Here is a 15,303-nt window from a genome sequence, read left to right on the forward strand (position 1 = left end):
TTATTAGTTTACTGGCACCGACAGCGATTTCAACAAAATGTGTTCATCAAATTCGAGTGATTGATGCAGATCGTATTGTTCTGTACATCGCATTAAAAATCCACACGTGTATAATAGATGTAATGTGCTAGTACATTGACTGGTATGCTGCAACGTTACACCGAAGAGGGAACTCCAGCAGGTCTCCAATAGGAAAACCCATAGCAATTCCCCCGCGCTCTTCCTTATGTAGCGACGGAATGTCACAACAGTTACTTCCCATACCCCCGTTGACTTACTGTTAGGCCATGTTTTTCTTCACCGATAACAGTTCTTTCCTCATTTCATTACACTTTGTCTTAAAATCTTAAGAAAGGTGGAATAAATCTCTTCATATCTCAGTGGTTTTCTAGTTTCTATTTAGTATGGCACAATCGGACTTTGGGGGTTAAAAATGTAGAGCTACGCAATTTTTGAAAACCAAAATTCACGCGTAAAACACATTACTGAAAGTTCAATTGTGTCTCTATAACACTGGCCCTCCTCTTTCTCTATATTGAATATGCATTACAAATGAATGACAGATTCTGTACATTTAAAACTATTGTGATTGGTTAAAATTCTCAATCGGACCTAGAGGTAACAAATGAGAGTTATCGTTAGAAAATATCGACCTTCGTGCCCAACCTCGAGAGACGCTATTGTAAACCATTGACCATTACTATCCTAGCTAGGTAACAATGAAGACTCGTGGAAAGAGGGTGAGTAAATACATCAATCTGTAATATTTTCAATTTAGCTGTCCATTGCTTAGGCATATGAGCCAGGGAGTTGAGGGGGACTGCAGCCTCTTCCTCCTTGGAGTTGGCCAAAGCAAATTTCTCTGGCAAATTACTGGAAAAGCCAGGAGAAATCTCAATAGTAATAGGTGGGTGATGATTTCATTTGTGCTTTGTTTCTTCCCTACTGTTTGGCTGTTATGTAGAACTTTTAGGTTATATTTATATACAAGTGGGTACAATGCAAGAAGAGAATTACCTCTTCGGGTTGTCATAAACCAAATTTTTCACCCATTTGAATGTGAAGCTTTCGGTGTAGGTCAAAGGGCATAGGGATCAACAGGAGTCAACATGTGAAAACGTTTGTTAATTTAATATTCCATGAATGTATCAAGGAGGAATTCTCATGTTTAGTTGCTGAGGTACTAAATTGAGTTGAATCATCTGTATGGGTTATGGTTTACCCCTCTCATGTATTGACCCTGAATTATCTTACAGTGGTAGTACTGTATATTACATAGTTTGCCAATTAGTTAAATTTCACAATGCGTCTTGTGCATTCACCTTGCTGAATGTGAGAAAATTGAAGTATGCAAAAAGAGAAATATGCAAGAATTGAATATAAATTTGACCAGATTGCTAATTTTGAATCCCTTGTACATTAAATTAGCTTTAGGGCCTTTCTGTATACTTGCACCTCTACACTGTGTTCTGCATAAGCACAAACAACTTGCAATAAAGTAAACTGGCATGGTGGCTGGAGCCCATTGCGGTGCACCCTAGCTACTGATTGTACATGCAGTGCAATGCACATTGTCTCTCTTGACACTGACATACTGTTACATGTATCCATATTGTTGAACACATGTTAGAGCTTTAATTTGCAGTATTCAGTAATTGTGTTGTCACTGTGTTAACTTTTGATATCTTTTAATCTTCCCAAAGGATACAGATGTACCCAACTATGAGCAGGATCACCCTGGTCTTGAGAAGAAGTTCATCAGTGAAAGGATTGGTGAGTGCTTTACTAGTAATAACATACATGTTGCATGGCTAAGCAACAAGATATTTTTAGTGGTATTAGAGAAATTATATATTGGAGAGTTGTGTTTGCTGTTATTCATTTTTAAAGGAAATTGTTCATAGTTTTTCATTTATTTTTTTTAGGATATGGAGTGTTTGCAACACAATCAATTGAGAATGGGGAGTTCTTGCTGCAGTACAAGGGGGAGAGAATTACAACAGAAGAGGCAGAGGAAAGGGAGGTTGATTACATAAATCGTCAGCTGAGGCACTGCTATCAGTATTTTTATTCTGATAGAGGCAAGACATTATGGTAAGTTAAATTTCTTTTCGAAGTTTCCTGACCATGTCAGCCAGGCTGATCTGTCAGTGAAAAGTCAATTAGTCTGCTAGCCTAACATCATTTGTCAGTTGGATTAAAACTACAATTCTGTTTGAGTTAGGTGTCAAATAAAGCTCACTTGATGTAGGTTGGTGCAAGTCAGTTTCCAATTTGTACTTCATACTGAAATATGCCAGAAGTCAAACAGAAGTCTCTAGAACTTTTGCTAATGGATCAGTTACCTTACTTCATCCTTTGAACTATGTTGTTGGCAAATTTTGGGTCGAATTGTGAAAACCTTGTAAACACAATATCTCAAGAAGAAAACCTTGGGCATAACTCATATGTTAGTGTGTTGAAGTACCATATTAAGGACAAGGAGCCTATTAATTTTGGTAGAGGTCAAAGGTCATTTGGGGTCACCGACGGTCAAATTGTGAAAACCTTGTAAAAACAATATCTCAAGAAGGAAAGCTTGAGCATACCTCTTGTTTAATGTGTAGGAGTACCATATCGAGGACAAGAAGCCTATTGATTTTGGTTGAGGTCAAAGGTTATTTGTGGTCAAATTGTGGAAAACCTTGTAAACATGATACCTCAAGAAGGAAAGCTTAGACAGACCTCATACTGTACTTAGTGTGTAGAAGTCACACATTTAATACAAGAAGCCTAGTGTTTTTTAAGGAGGTCAAAGGTCATTTGGGCTCACCAGGGGTCAACTTGTGAAACCTTGTAAATGAGACATCTCAAGAAGGGAATCATGGGCAGACTTCATATTTAGTTTGTAGAAGTACCACATAAAGTACAATAAAGCCAATTTGATTTTGATGGAGGTCAATATCATTTGGGGTCACCAGGGGTCAAATTGTGGAAACCTTGTAAAATGTTGCAAGAAAGGAACCTTGGACAGATCTCATATTTTATTATTAGATATGCCATATCAAATTTAATTAACTTCATTCCCCTCTTACCTGCCTCTCTTCACTAAGGCACCTTCCTTAACATAACATCACAAGGGTAGCTTTGGACATGTCTATCACATATTTGGTATGTAATTGTACCACATTGAGTACAAGAAGCCTAATGTTGGCGGAGGTCAGTGGTTGAGTTCATGAGGGGTGAAATTGTGAAAAGTAGGACATTAAATTTAGTTGCTGATGTATCACTCTTAGTACAAGAAGCCTGTTGTTGAGGTCAATGGTCATTTCAGGACAGCCCGTGCCTTTGTTAATTTATTGTTTGTCACAACACAATGCGTTGCACTGTAATACAAAGATCAAGTATGTTGTACACCCTCAGTATACATTACATCAGATTCATGAAGAAAAGTGCTCATATTACATCATTGGTAGCACAATGCATTTTTGCATTCTGGTTAAGGATTAGTGTTATTTCACTGTGAGTTATTAATGATCATGATTTTGGAATAATCATGTCCTCCATGATAAGGTACTTGTTGGTAGTAATTGTAATGATACAGGTATTTATAAGTAGAGTGTTAATATTATATTAAAAGTAAGGTATTTATCAGTAGTAGAGTACTCACCATTCCGCAAGATCGCGCTCATGCTTTGTAGCGCCTGTAAATTCCAACTGAGGAACACAATTAGTAGCTCCTGTCAAGAGCTATCAAGGAAATTATCTACAGCCATAATACAGTGTGTAGTGTGCTATAGCCACTCACTTCAGTACTACATAGGGGTGCTACTGAAGCAATACATGAACTTCTTTAAAACTCAAAAGAGAATCTTTGTCAGTCAAGCTTTAACTCATCACATTGCAAACAAGGTGAGATTTGTAATAACATGAATCTCTTACTTGTTGACTTTGTAGTTTTTGAAAGGAATTTGGAAGGGATATACGGGAAGGGTTTTGCTTATTTTAATTTTAATTAATTGGTCAGGGGATAAGGCTAGGAGAAGCTTACTGTTGGGTTTGGGCAAGAGTAATGGTAGTGACAGGTCTATAGGCATTGTGGGAGTTACCACCACAAAGAATGAGATTTTGAAGGAAGATATTCATGGGAGACTTTTCTCTTCATTTTGTACATGGAGAAAGTTTAATTCATTGGGCATAAAAGGTTGCCTTCCTTTAATGATTGCAATCATTTAATGAAATACACAATAATTGTACATGTTTTTTTTAATTTTATATCTTTCAGCATTGATGCAACCCATGTGAAAAAGTCACTTGGAAAATTTGTCAATGATGAAAAACCCCAAAAAGCAAACTGCAGAATGAAGAAGATAATTCACAATGAGGAAGTTATTCTTTGCTTGTTTTCAACAAAGGAAATTAATATTGGTGACGAGATACGGTATGACTATGGTTTAAAAAATCTTCCTTGGCGAACAGACAAGGATGGCAAGAGTACCCAACAGGAAGTTCAGGACAAAACTGAAGACAAACTGGATATAGAGTGTTGTGAACAATTACCTAGTATGATGGTGCTCAACACAACTCTTCACAGGGAAGATGATGAGGAAATTGTTGAGGGATCTTCCAATGAGATGTTGAGAGATGTTGGTTGCAGTAAAGAAGATCAAGCTTGTGAACAGAATAATAATGCAAAAGACCACTCACAGCAAGAAATACCGACCACTGCTAAAGACCCTAAAGAAGAAACTGGTGACAAACCTGATAAAGATGGTTGGGAACAGTTAAACAACATGGCGATGCATAATACAGCACTTCAGAGAGAGGATGATGAGGAAATGGTTGAGGTATCTTCCATTGAAGATAGTGGTGACAAAATTTCAGATCAAGCTTGTAAGCAGAATACTAATGCAAAAGACCACTCACAGCAAGAAATACTGACCACTGCTAAAGACCCTAAAGAAGAAACTGGTGACAAACCTGATAAAGATGGTTGGGAACAGTTAAACAACATGGCGATGCATAATACAGCACTTCAGAGAGAGGATGATGAGGAAATGGTTGAGGTATCTTCCATTGAAGATAGTGGTGACAAAATTTCAGATCAAGCTTGTAAGCAGAATACTAATGCAAAAGACCACTCACAGCAAGAAATACTGACCACTGCTAAAGACCCTAAAGAAGAAACTGGTGACAAACCTGATAAAGATGGTTGGGAACAGTTAACCAACATGGCGATGCATAATACAGCACTTCAGAGAGAGGATGATGAGGAAATGGTTGAGGTATCTTCCATTGAAGATAGTGGTGACAAAATTTCAGATCAAGCTTGTAAGCAGAATACTAATGCAGAGGACCACTCACAGCAAGAAAAATTGACCGCTGCTGGATACACAAAAGAAGAAACTGGTAACAAACCTGATAAAGAGGATAGGGAACAATTACCTAACATGGCGATGCATAATACAGCACCTCGGAGAGAAGATGATGAGGAAATGGTTGAGGGATCTCCAATTGAAGAATGTGGTGACTGGAAAGCAAATAAAGCTATTGAACAGAAACCTAATGCAGAGGACAACTCACAGCAAAATCAGACATTAGACACTAGGTCTGATCTGGAGAAGGAACTTGCTAAGATAAGATCCATTCTTAGAGATACACAAGTGTTTCCTATTATGGCAGCAGAGGTAGACTGTGAAACAGCCCTATTAAGTGATATTGAAAGTACTCATGAATATGAAGTTGCTGATGACATGAGTGATGCTTCTGAACATGAAGCCAATTCAGATTATGATCCAGACCCTGGTGATTCAGATAAGAACAGTGATCTTGAAAAGGATGATGACACATGTGACTTACCCAAAGATGTCCCTGGGACTTCAGGGACATGTTACAATAAAGTGATTGATGCTAAAATGGATGCAGGCTACTGTGAAGATAATTCATCAGGTTGTGAACGGGAGCAGTTGGATGATGAAGAACAGGAGGAAGAAGAAGTCCATGTCAAATGTGCTCAAAGGAAACAAACAGAGAAAGGTTCCAAACGAGTCTACGATAAAAGAAATGCATGCTTGTTTTGTGGGAAGTTGTTAAAAGTTGTTATCGGTCGACACTATCTAAGTCAACATAAAGATGAAGTTGCTGTTGCACAGATAATGGCACTGCCTGTGGGATCAAGGGAGCGGAAAGTTAAACTAGACCTTCTGCGAAACAAAGGAAATTTCTTTCACAATGAAGAAGTGATACAAACACAGACTGGAGAGATCATTTTGATGCGAAGACCATCAACTGGAGCCTACTTTGACTTGGATGATTACGGCCCCTGTCCACAGTGTTTGGGATATGTTAGTAAGGATGATTTGTGGAGGCATGTGCGGTATAGATGCATTGCCAAAGAATCAGAATCCAAGGGAGAAAGTAAAAAGAGATCACGAGTTCGCATGGAAAGTGACATCCTTATGAAACGGTACAACGGAGCAAGTGACAAATTGAAAAGAATGGTCTTATCTTCAATGAAGAGAGATGAGCTGTTTGATGTTCTTAGCAATGACATACTCATACTTGAATATGGAAACCAAGTGCTTCGCAACCAGCAAACCAGAAAGCATATTGTGTCCCAAAAAATGAGAGCACTTGCTAGTGTCTTACTAGAACTAAGGAAATCTGATCCTAATGGTGGCCAAAACATCAGTGATTTCATAAAACCATCCAAGTTTGATATGGTAGTTGAGGCAGTGGAAAAAAGATGTGCCATAGTTGAAAATGATAATGGTGGAAATTGTCAGTATAAGTTTCCATCATTCGCTATAAAGTCAGGGCATGACTTGGTCTGGATCACAAGAATCAAGCGTAGCCAGGCAATAAGGCAAGGTGATGCTAAAGCTGAAGAAGAAGCAAACAGATATTTGCAACTTCATCAAGCAGAATGGCATGTGAAAGTTGCTTCAGCAGCTGCTTCCACATTGAATGTAAGAAAGTGTGAAAAAGTAGTCAGCCTCCCAAGTGCTTCTGATCTGAAGAAAGTTTCTGAGCACACACGATCTCAGATTAAAAGTTTGACCAGTAAACTGATGAGTGCTAAACCTGAGTTCAGAGATTATCGTCTATTGCAGAAAATGACCCTAGCAAGACTGATCGTCTTTAACAAACGCAGACCAGCTGAAATGGCAAAATTGCCTGTAGCTTCCATCTTAAACCGGCCGCAGTGGGAGAAATGTCAGATTGATGAATTAGCTCATAATCTAAATGCTTTGGAGAAAGAGCTGTCTAAGCGGTACCAGCTAGTTAAAATTGTGGGAAAACGTGGCCGTCCAGTCGCAGTTATTATTCCACCAGAATGTTCTGAATCTCTTAAGTTGATCATTGATCAAAGGGAATCATTTGGCATACCAGCCGGCAACCCCTATGTGTTTGCTAGGTCTACTTCAGCATCATTTCTTGATGGAGGAGAGTGCCTTTCTGAAGTAATTACTGGTCTGGATTTAGAAGCACCAGAGACCATAAAGAGCACCAAAATGAGACAGTATGCTGCAACTGTCTCACAAGTCTTAAGTCTTGGTAGTCAGGAGGTAGAGTGGCTGGCAAGCCACCTTGGTCATGATGTGGCAATTCACAAGCAATATTATAGACTCCAGGAGTCAACAGTTGAACTGTGCAAAGTTTCCAAATTGCTCCTTGCCATGGATCGAGGCAAAGTTTCTAACTTAAGAGGAAAGACGTTGGATGAAATCAGTGTTGATGGTAGGAATTTATTTAAGTAGTTCAATTAGCAGGAGTAAACTACTTATGACAAGAAATGTAAAGAACATTTAACATCTTCTCTAATAAAATGACTTAATATGCCAATGTTACTTAACTTAGGTTATGTTCACAAACTGGAGTTATTCAGCATCCATGACTCTAGGTCAGATCAGTGCAAGCATATTAGTACCTTGACCATTTCAGTAAAAAAAAGGCTGGTTTTGGCTGGCATTCTACCTAATTTCTCTAAAGGTTGCCCCAAGATTGCTTTGGCTACATTTTGTCATCAATTATAAGACAAATTTTTTGAACTTCACAATCCAACAGACATTCCTGTGTTTGAAGATGAACAAATTGAAGAATCTGTTGCAATGCATCAGCTTGAGGGTGGTGAGTCTCTTTTGTATTATGTTGCATGTCTTATCTAGACATCTCATATTAAAGGGTAGATATATCAGAGAAACAAGGTAAATTATTTCTTGGGTATACTTTCTTGTAACACAAAGCTTACTATATAGGGCTGAAAAGGAATTGTCATGTTGGTAAACATGGCAAATGAAAGTATCTGTAGAATTGAACGGACATAGGCATCATATTAAACAGATGTTCAAAGGTATTGCCTGTAATTAAGGAAAAACAACAAACCAACTCTTACTTAACTCTCCAGCCCCCATTTGTTCTCACGTCTTTCAGGGAACATTGGATGATAGATAACATGTTCCGAATAAGTAGAATTGTTATTACTTTTAGTTGCGTAAACTTGTGACCATTGCTTATCAACTAATCTACACATTTGGCATTTGTCTGTCTTATAGATAACCATTCAGATGAGGAGGGGAAGCAGAGCCATCATGATCCACCTGTACTGGAAAACACTTCCTCTGGTGAGTTTTTTGTGGAGATAATGCAAGTGATGTCTGAGACTTATGTTGTATTCCAGCCCTGCCATTTAAGATAAAAAACATAAGTATGTTAATCTTGATCTATATACCCCTGGATGAGTCCATATCTTTGTTTCTTTCATGGGATTCAATTGCAGCCAAACTCACATACTTGTCAAATTGACTCCCTAGGTATGTTCCACCTTCGGCCAATACCTTTATCTTGAATTAGTGCCAAATCAATCCTTACCAAAATAGGTTTTATTGATACAGTTTTTAATATTTTAAAAACATTTACAGTGCAGTTCAGTTCAAAAGGGACTACAGAAAGATGAGTGTGATTTATTACCTTAAGCTGCTTTAGTGTGCTAGGCCAGGATCCCAACAAAGGATTGTGTTAGCTTGCACTCACAACAATACCGTAGAAAACTGATTAATAAATTGCTATTTACAGTCATCAAGGAATTTATGTGGCCTCACAAAAATCTGACAGGAGGACATTGATACAGAGCAAGCATTTCTTGCAGTCCATTGTCCCGATAAGACCACATATTTTGATGTTCAAATTAGGTGAAAGTATTCTTAGAATCAATGTTTAGGAAGACATTTTTTAGTTATTAACTTATTGCCCAGACTTAAACCGTTCCAAGAAATGAAAAATGTTAATACCATGTAGACATGTAACATTGATGGACTTATCAAACGTAATATGGCACCCTTCTGCCTTTTATTTATAAGTTTCTCTGCTATAAGCTAGAGATCATGATTGAAAGAGTGAAAGTTGGTTTTGAAGTTTAGCCTTGTATTGTATTGGCACCCATTGACAATTACTGCAAGGCAATTGTACAATATTGGCCATTTTTGTTGAGTAACACCGAATGTTGGTATCTTCTGTCTAAAGTTGCCTCTCATTTGCAAGGAATCACTTAGCTATTTGATTTCCTGGTTTATTTGGTATCATATTGCACTTTTTGTCTATGATCTTATATAAAAGCCAAGGTATCAAAGACACAGGGTAAATTATTAAAAGCAATTTGCCTGGAATACAAAGAAGCTACTGTATCAGGCTTCATGAAGGAAATGTCCAGTAGATGCAATTTGGTAGAAATGAGGGAACATAGGCTTGATATTTAGCAGATTTTCTGAGGCATTGTCTAAAGGGAAAAACCACAAACCAATTTGACATCTGTCCTGTTACTCAAGTCTTCATTCCCCCACATGTTACCTGATTGAAATAAAATTGCTAATACTTTTGCCATGCAAACTTGTGACCATTGTTTTTTATTAACCTAATCATTTGGCATTTGTCTGTCTTACAGATAACCATTCAGATGATGAAAGGGGAATACAGGGCTCTCAAGATCAATTGGTACTGGAAAACACCTCATCTGGTGAGTTTTTGGTAGAGATAATGCAAGTTATATCTGAGAAAGATGAGTGTAATTTAAGACCCTAAGCTGGTTAATTGAATGTCCATTTTTTGGATCCCAGTTGTGAGGTACCCTTCTCAATGCAAGTCTTTGTGCACTACATGCCAACATGCAGTCACTCCAACTTCGATAGTGTCAAGGACTTTCAAATCCCCGCTGGATTCCATCGCCTATATGAGTATTATCCAGCCAAGGGTTCCTGTCTGGAACCAACTGGAGTCCAAGATGGCCCCCACTTCTGCCCTGACTGACAATTCACATCTTAGCTAGGCTTTTGCAACATCATTGTGCTTGTTTTGTTGTGAATTTGTAATTTTGTGATTGAAGGCATACTTAAAAGAGTTGACAAATTCCAGTGTGCATCAGGTATATCTAGTCAAACTTTTTATGTCATACATACCGACAAGGAAGTGTTGTCAAAGAGAAGCCCTTGTTATAGCATTTTAGAAGAACCTATAATTACTCGTTAGTGGATGTGTATATATATTTATCATTTAAAAAGCACTAGAGGGAAGGAAGCAAGTTCACAGAAAATGTTTTTTATTCAATAAAGAGTTTAACCAGGTTACATAAACTTTGCGTTTTACTATTACCTCCTGCAGGTAAACGATTTTTCCGAAAGCAAAAGAAAAAAGTCCCTTGGACAGCTGAGGAAAAAAAGACCATCTTCAAGCATTTTCAAAAGAACATAAAGCAAGGAAAAAACCCTGGCAGAGATGCCTGCAGGTCTGCTGTTGAAAAATTTCCATGTCTCGCCAGAAGGACTCCTGACAACGTAAAAGACTATGTCCGGAACCAAATTGTAAGATTGGCAAAAGGAATTTAAGTGAGTTCCTGCTGCATATGGTCAATAAGATGAACATTATTTTTGCAGGCAAAAACAGGTATTGCATGTTAGGCAAGTGAAAAAGCTAAATGATTCAATATAAATCGGCCTTTTGTGTGAAACAATTCAATATTTTTGATTGCATATGTTTATTGGCCTTGCTTCCTTCTTAAGGTTACTGCTTAATCTTTTTCAGCTGAAGAGCTCAGTTTGTAAGGCAATATTCATGTCTTTCTTGCATTCTTAATCTGTTCCAAAAGAACATTAGGGAAGGCAGAGTCTCTGACAGATATCACTCCTGCTCTCCCTACAATACAAAGAATATGTTTAGAGGTAGGATGTTGTAAGGTAAGATGGTAAGATTACAACAAAAGGAATATAGGGTTTCAAGCACATTAAAGGGAGAACAGTTTCCGACTGAAAACCCTGCTGTATCAGGTCCATAATGCAAAAAAAAGGAATGATTTTATCCAAATGACCTGTTTGTGTTAAATGTAAGTGTGTTTCTGATAGAAATGTTTGTTTAGTGTGGTTATTAGGAAATGAGGTCAAAAAGAGATACAAATCTGTATCATAATTTTTAAGGATTTCTTTAGATTGAGGAGAGCTTTTACAGTATTTTGGGAAGAACATATAAGTGAGGAGATTTCCTGGTGGATAGGTCTACTACATCAGGTCAGTCAGATGTATTTGTACAAGCAAAGAACAGTGTGAGTTATGCAAAAGAAAAGTTAAAGGGTTTCATTTTAATGAATTTTTTGTGTTTAACAGTTCTTTACTTCTGATAGCAAATGTCTGTTAGTTCTTTTTAGGAACTGAGATTTTAGTCAGAAACCAAACTTCAAAATCAGTTTAGCTTAAGTGCTTCATTTATAAGAAAATTTAAAAACTTCTTTGAGAGGCTATTTAACAGTATATGTTGACAAGAACAAAGTTATTTTGAGAGTAAAGGACAGGCAATATCAGTTATCAAAAAAGAGACATGATCTTCTTAAAATTACCTTTTTGTGTTCAATATTTCTATGTTTTAAAGCAGGTGTTTGTTGAAACTACTTAGTAGATAGTGAGATCATCAAAAAGTTCCAAGGTTTAAACTCATTTACTCATAAACTCAATAAACTCAGCTAAAAAGCTTCATTTCTGGGTAATTTTGAAATCATACTTTGTTTGTATTTTGGTTGTGTTATCAAGTTAAACAAATGGCTTTCCCTTTTAATGTTACTATTGACAGTATTACAAGGCTTAGTTTCATCAAGGAGAATAAATAACAGAATTCATTTATGTTCCAATTCGTACAGCTAGTGATCTTTGAGAGTCAGAGGGTGGGTGAAAAAGATTTGAGATGTTAACCACGTGTAAAAAAATCTGAAGAAGAAAATATTCCAGATGCCAAGTACCTGATAATTTCGGACATCGGAAATTATGTTGGTTCATATTTGCTGTACTAGTGCATGTGCTCCTTCTTGTTATATTCAGTGAAAGGTTAGCAACAGTGAAGATATTTTAGTTTTGATGCAACTAATACACCAATGCAAACATGATGGAAATCATGTTCCATTATCAAGACCAAAGTACATATTTGTATTCTATTTTCTTATCTCTAATAGAGTAAAAAAGAAAATGGTGTCCACTGTCATTTTACTTCTGTACATTGATTCAGCCCATGTTGTGTTGTCAGTATTACTGTTATTATGTTACTAGTTGTAAGTTCAAACTTGCTTAAAATTTTTAGAAATAATTTGAACATTTGTTAACATTAATTTAACATGTTGTAATGTTTACTTGTTTTAAATAAATGGTGTTCATATAATGTCTGTCCCTTTTCATATTTGTATGCATTTCTGTTGAAGGACCTGAGAGAATATGCCGGATGATCAGGGCAATAAACTGTAGTTAAAAACTGAACTTTGTTGTTTGAGATAAACTAAAACTTCTATGAAAGCTTCACTTGGCTTGTCTACTGGAGAAGTGGGAATGAATACATGTAAAAAAAGTAATGAAAAGTAATAACTTTTTTAAAAATTTAAGCATGGCCAACTGTATTTTTCTTGATAATTCCCTTGTGAAATTTAAAATGCAGTCATTACAAGCTTACAAGGGGCAAGATGAAATAAAAAGAACAGTACTGGACTTAAACCAAGCAGGTTGGGTATTACAGCATTTGGAAGGTTTGGTTTTTGAGAATGTATAAAGTGGTCTCCAGAGGGATGATTCATAAAGATGGTACTGAACTGCAGTCCAATACCAACTTATGTAAACTTGTCTCCAGAAGGAAGGATGATTCATAAAGATGGTACTGAACTGCAGTCCAATACCAACTTATGTAAACTTGTCTCCAGAAGGAAGGATGATTCATTAGGATGGTACTGATCTGCAGTCCAATACCAACTTATGTAAACTTGTCTCCAGAAGGAAGGATGATTCATAAGGATGGTACTGAACTGCAGTCCAATACCAACTTATGTAAACTAGTCTCCAGAAGGAAGGATGATTCATTAGGATGGTACTGAACTGCAGTCCAATACCAACTTATGTAAACTAGTCTCCAGAAGGAATGGTGATTCATAAGGATGGTACTGAACTGCAGTCCAATACCAACTTATGTAAACTAGTCTCCAGAAGGAATGGTGATTCATAAGGATGGTACTGAACTGCAGTCCAATACCAACTTATGTAAACTAGTCTCCAGAAGGAATGGTGATTCATAAGGATGGTACTGAACTGCAGTCCAATACCAACTTGTGTAATCAAGTCTCCAAAGGGTATGTTTGATAAGGATGATGGGACTCTCACAAGTTGTCTCCACAGGGAAAGTCTCCATTAGGCCCACAACATGAGTATGTATGTATGTATGTATGTATGTATGTATGTATGTATGTATGTATGTATGTATGTATGTATGTATGTATGTATGTATGTATGTATGTATGTATGTATGTATGTATGTATGTATGTATGTATGTATGTATGTATGTATGTATGTATGTATGTATGTATGTATGTATGTATGTATGTGTGTATGTGTGTATGTATGTATGTATGTATGTATGTATGTATGTATGTATGTATGTATGTATGTATGTATGTATGTGTGTGTGTATGTATGTATGTATGTATGTATGTATGTATGTATGTATGTATGTATGTATGTATGTATGTATGTATGTATGTATGTATGTATGTATGTATGTATGTATGTATGTATGTATGTATGTATGTATGTATGTATGTATGTATGTATATGTGATCTTCCCGCAAGCAGGAACTCGCGAAAGAAGCCATGTAGGCTTATAGACTCGCAAGCTGACCGAAGCCAATCTCTCGGCACACATCCATTTAACGTCCATGTCGGGAAGTTGTTATTGAACAACACCCTTGCCAGACGACACACCTTGCTGTCGGCGGGGAATCGAACCGGGGATCTCATGGCTGGGAGACGCCAGCGTTAACCACTAGGCTATACACTCCGCCTATTGACATTAACATGTTGAACGCGCGCTTTGCGCTTGAAAAATTTTGGTTATATTTTTCGGGCAAGTCGTTACAGCCCCCAAATCCAATTGGGCTCCTACGCCTTTGACTACACACATAGACAGTTTTGAGGCTGTTCATTTTTGAACATGCATTTTCATGCTCACTGATATTATGTGATGTCTGCTCTTTGCTTTACAAATTCGAACAGGCGTGTAGCGAGTAATTTGCCAACGGAAGGGCGAAGCCTGTAGGCAAACTATCTAAGCGAAGCGCCACCATGAGTTGGCGCGAAGCGTACAAGAAAATTTTGGCCGAAAAAGCCTCCCAGATCGCTGGAAATGACACTTCCCAGGCCTTGTAAGTTGCATCTAAGCATTGTCTAGTTTTAAATTACTAGCGGTATCATAGAGAAAATTTGCTCGGGGGGGGGGCGGTCGCCCCTTCCCGAAATGCGTCATGTTCCCCGACGACTCGGTCGAGTTCAAGACCAGCCACAGTTGGTTCCATTGCACAATTGAACAATTGTTCAAGGCGTCCATACACACACACGCGTTATGCTAGACCATATATAGTATATATATATAGATACATTAGTGAGAGAGGAAAAATGGAAACGTCAACTAGAGCACCAATGGTGCAAAAGCTCATACCTTTTCGAGCTTAAAAATGTAGGGCCCACAAAACTATATGGCCCACCAAATTTCAGGCCATTTTTCAGATTCCACCAATTTTGGGCCCATGAGGGATACCCCACCCCCCTCCGTTAGTAGAATACTGGCCACACCACTGGCTATAATTCCTATTTTCCCCCTTTAAATCCTGTTTTACCCACTCTCTCAAACAATACCACTGACCTATCCTATTAAACCTTCTCCCCTCTACCTGAGCAGACCTGAAGTATGGAACGCGAAAAGGGCAACCGTATTTCGTTGCCTAAACTAAGTTTGTTTCGTTGCCTAAACTAAGTTTGTTG

The 15,303-nt window shown here is 37.6% G+C and overlaps 1 protein-coding gene across 1 annotated transcript; it reads left to right on the forward strand.

The window, feature by feature from the left end:
* LOC139983804 (uncharacterized) lies at window positions 1-11,147 on the forward strand. Its single transcript, XM_071997586.1, has 8 exons — window positions 1-740; window positions 1,704-1,773; window positions 1,926-2,094; window positions 4,265-7,719; window positions 8,047-8,109; window positions 8,535-8,603; window positions 9,920-9,991; window positions 10,633-11,147. The coding sequence occupies exons 1-8, from the start codon at window positions 720-722 to the stop codon at window positions 10,854-10,856; spliced, it is 4,143 nt and encodes a 1,380-aa protein (XP_071853687.1). The 5' UTR covers window positions 1-719; the 3' UTR covers window positions 10,857-11,147.
* Window positions 11,148-15,303: the final 4,156 nt, after the last annotated feature.

This window comes from Apostichopus japonicus, chromosome 16 (genome assembly GCF_037975245.1).
Source record: "Apostichopus japonicus isolate 1M-3 chromosome 16, ASM3797524v1, whole genome shotgun sequence".
Taxonomy (NCBI): Eukaryota; Metazoa; Echinodermata; class Holothuroidea; order Aspidochirotida; family Stichopodidae; genus Apostichopus; species Apostichopus japonicus.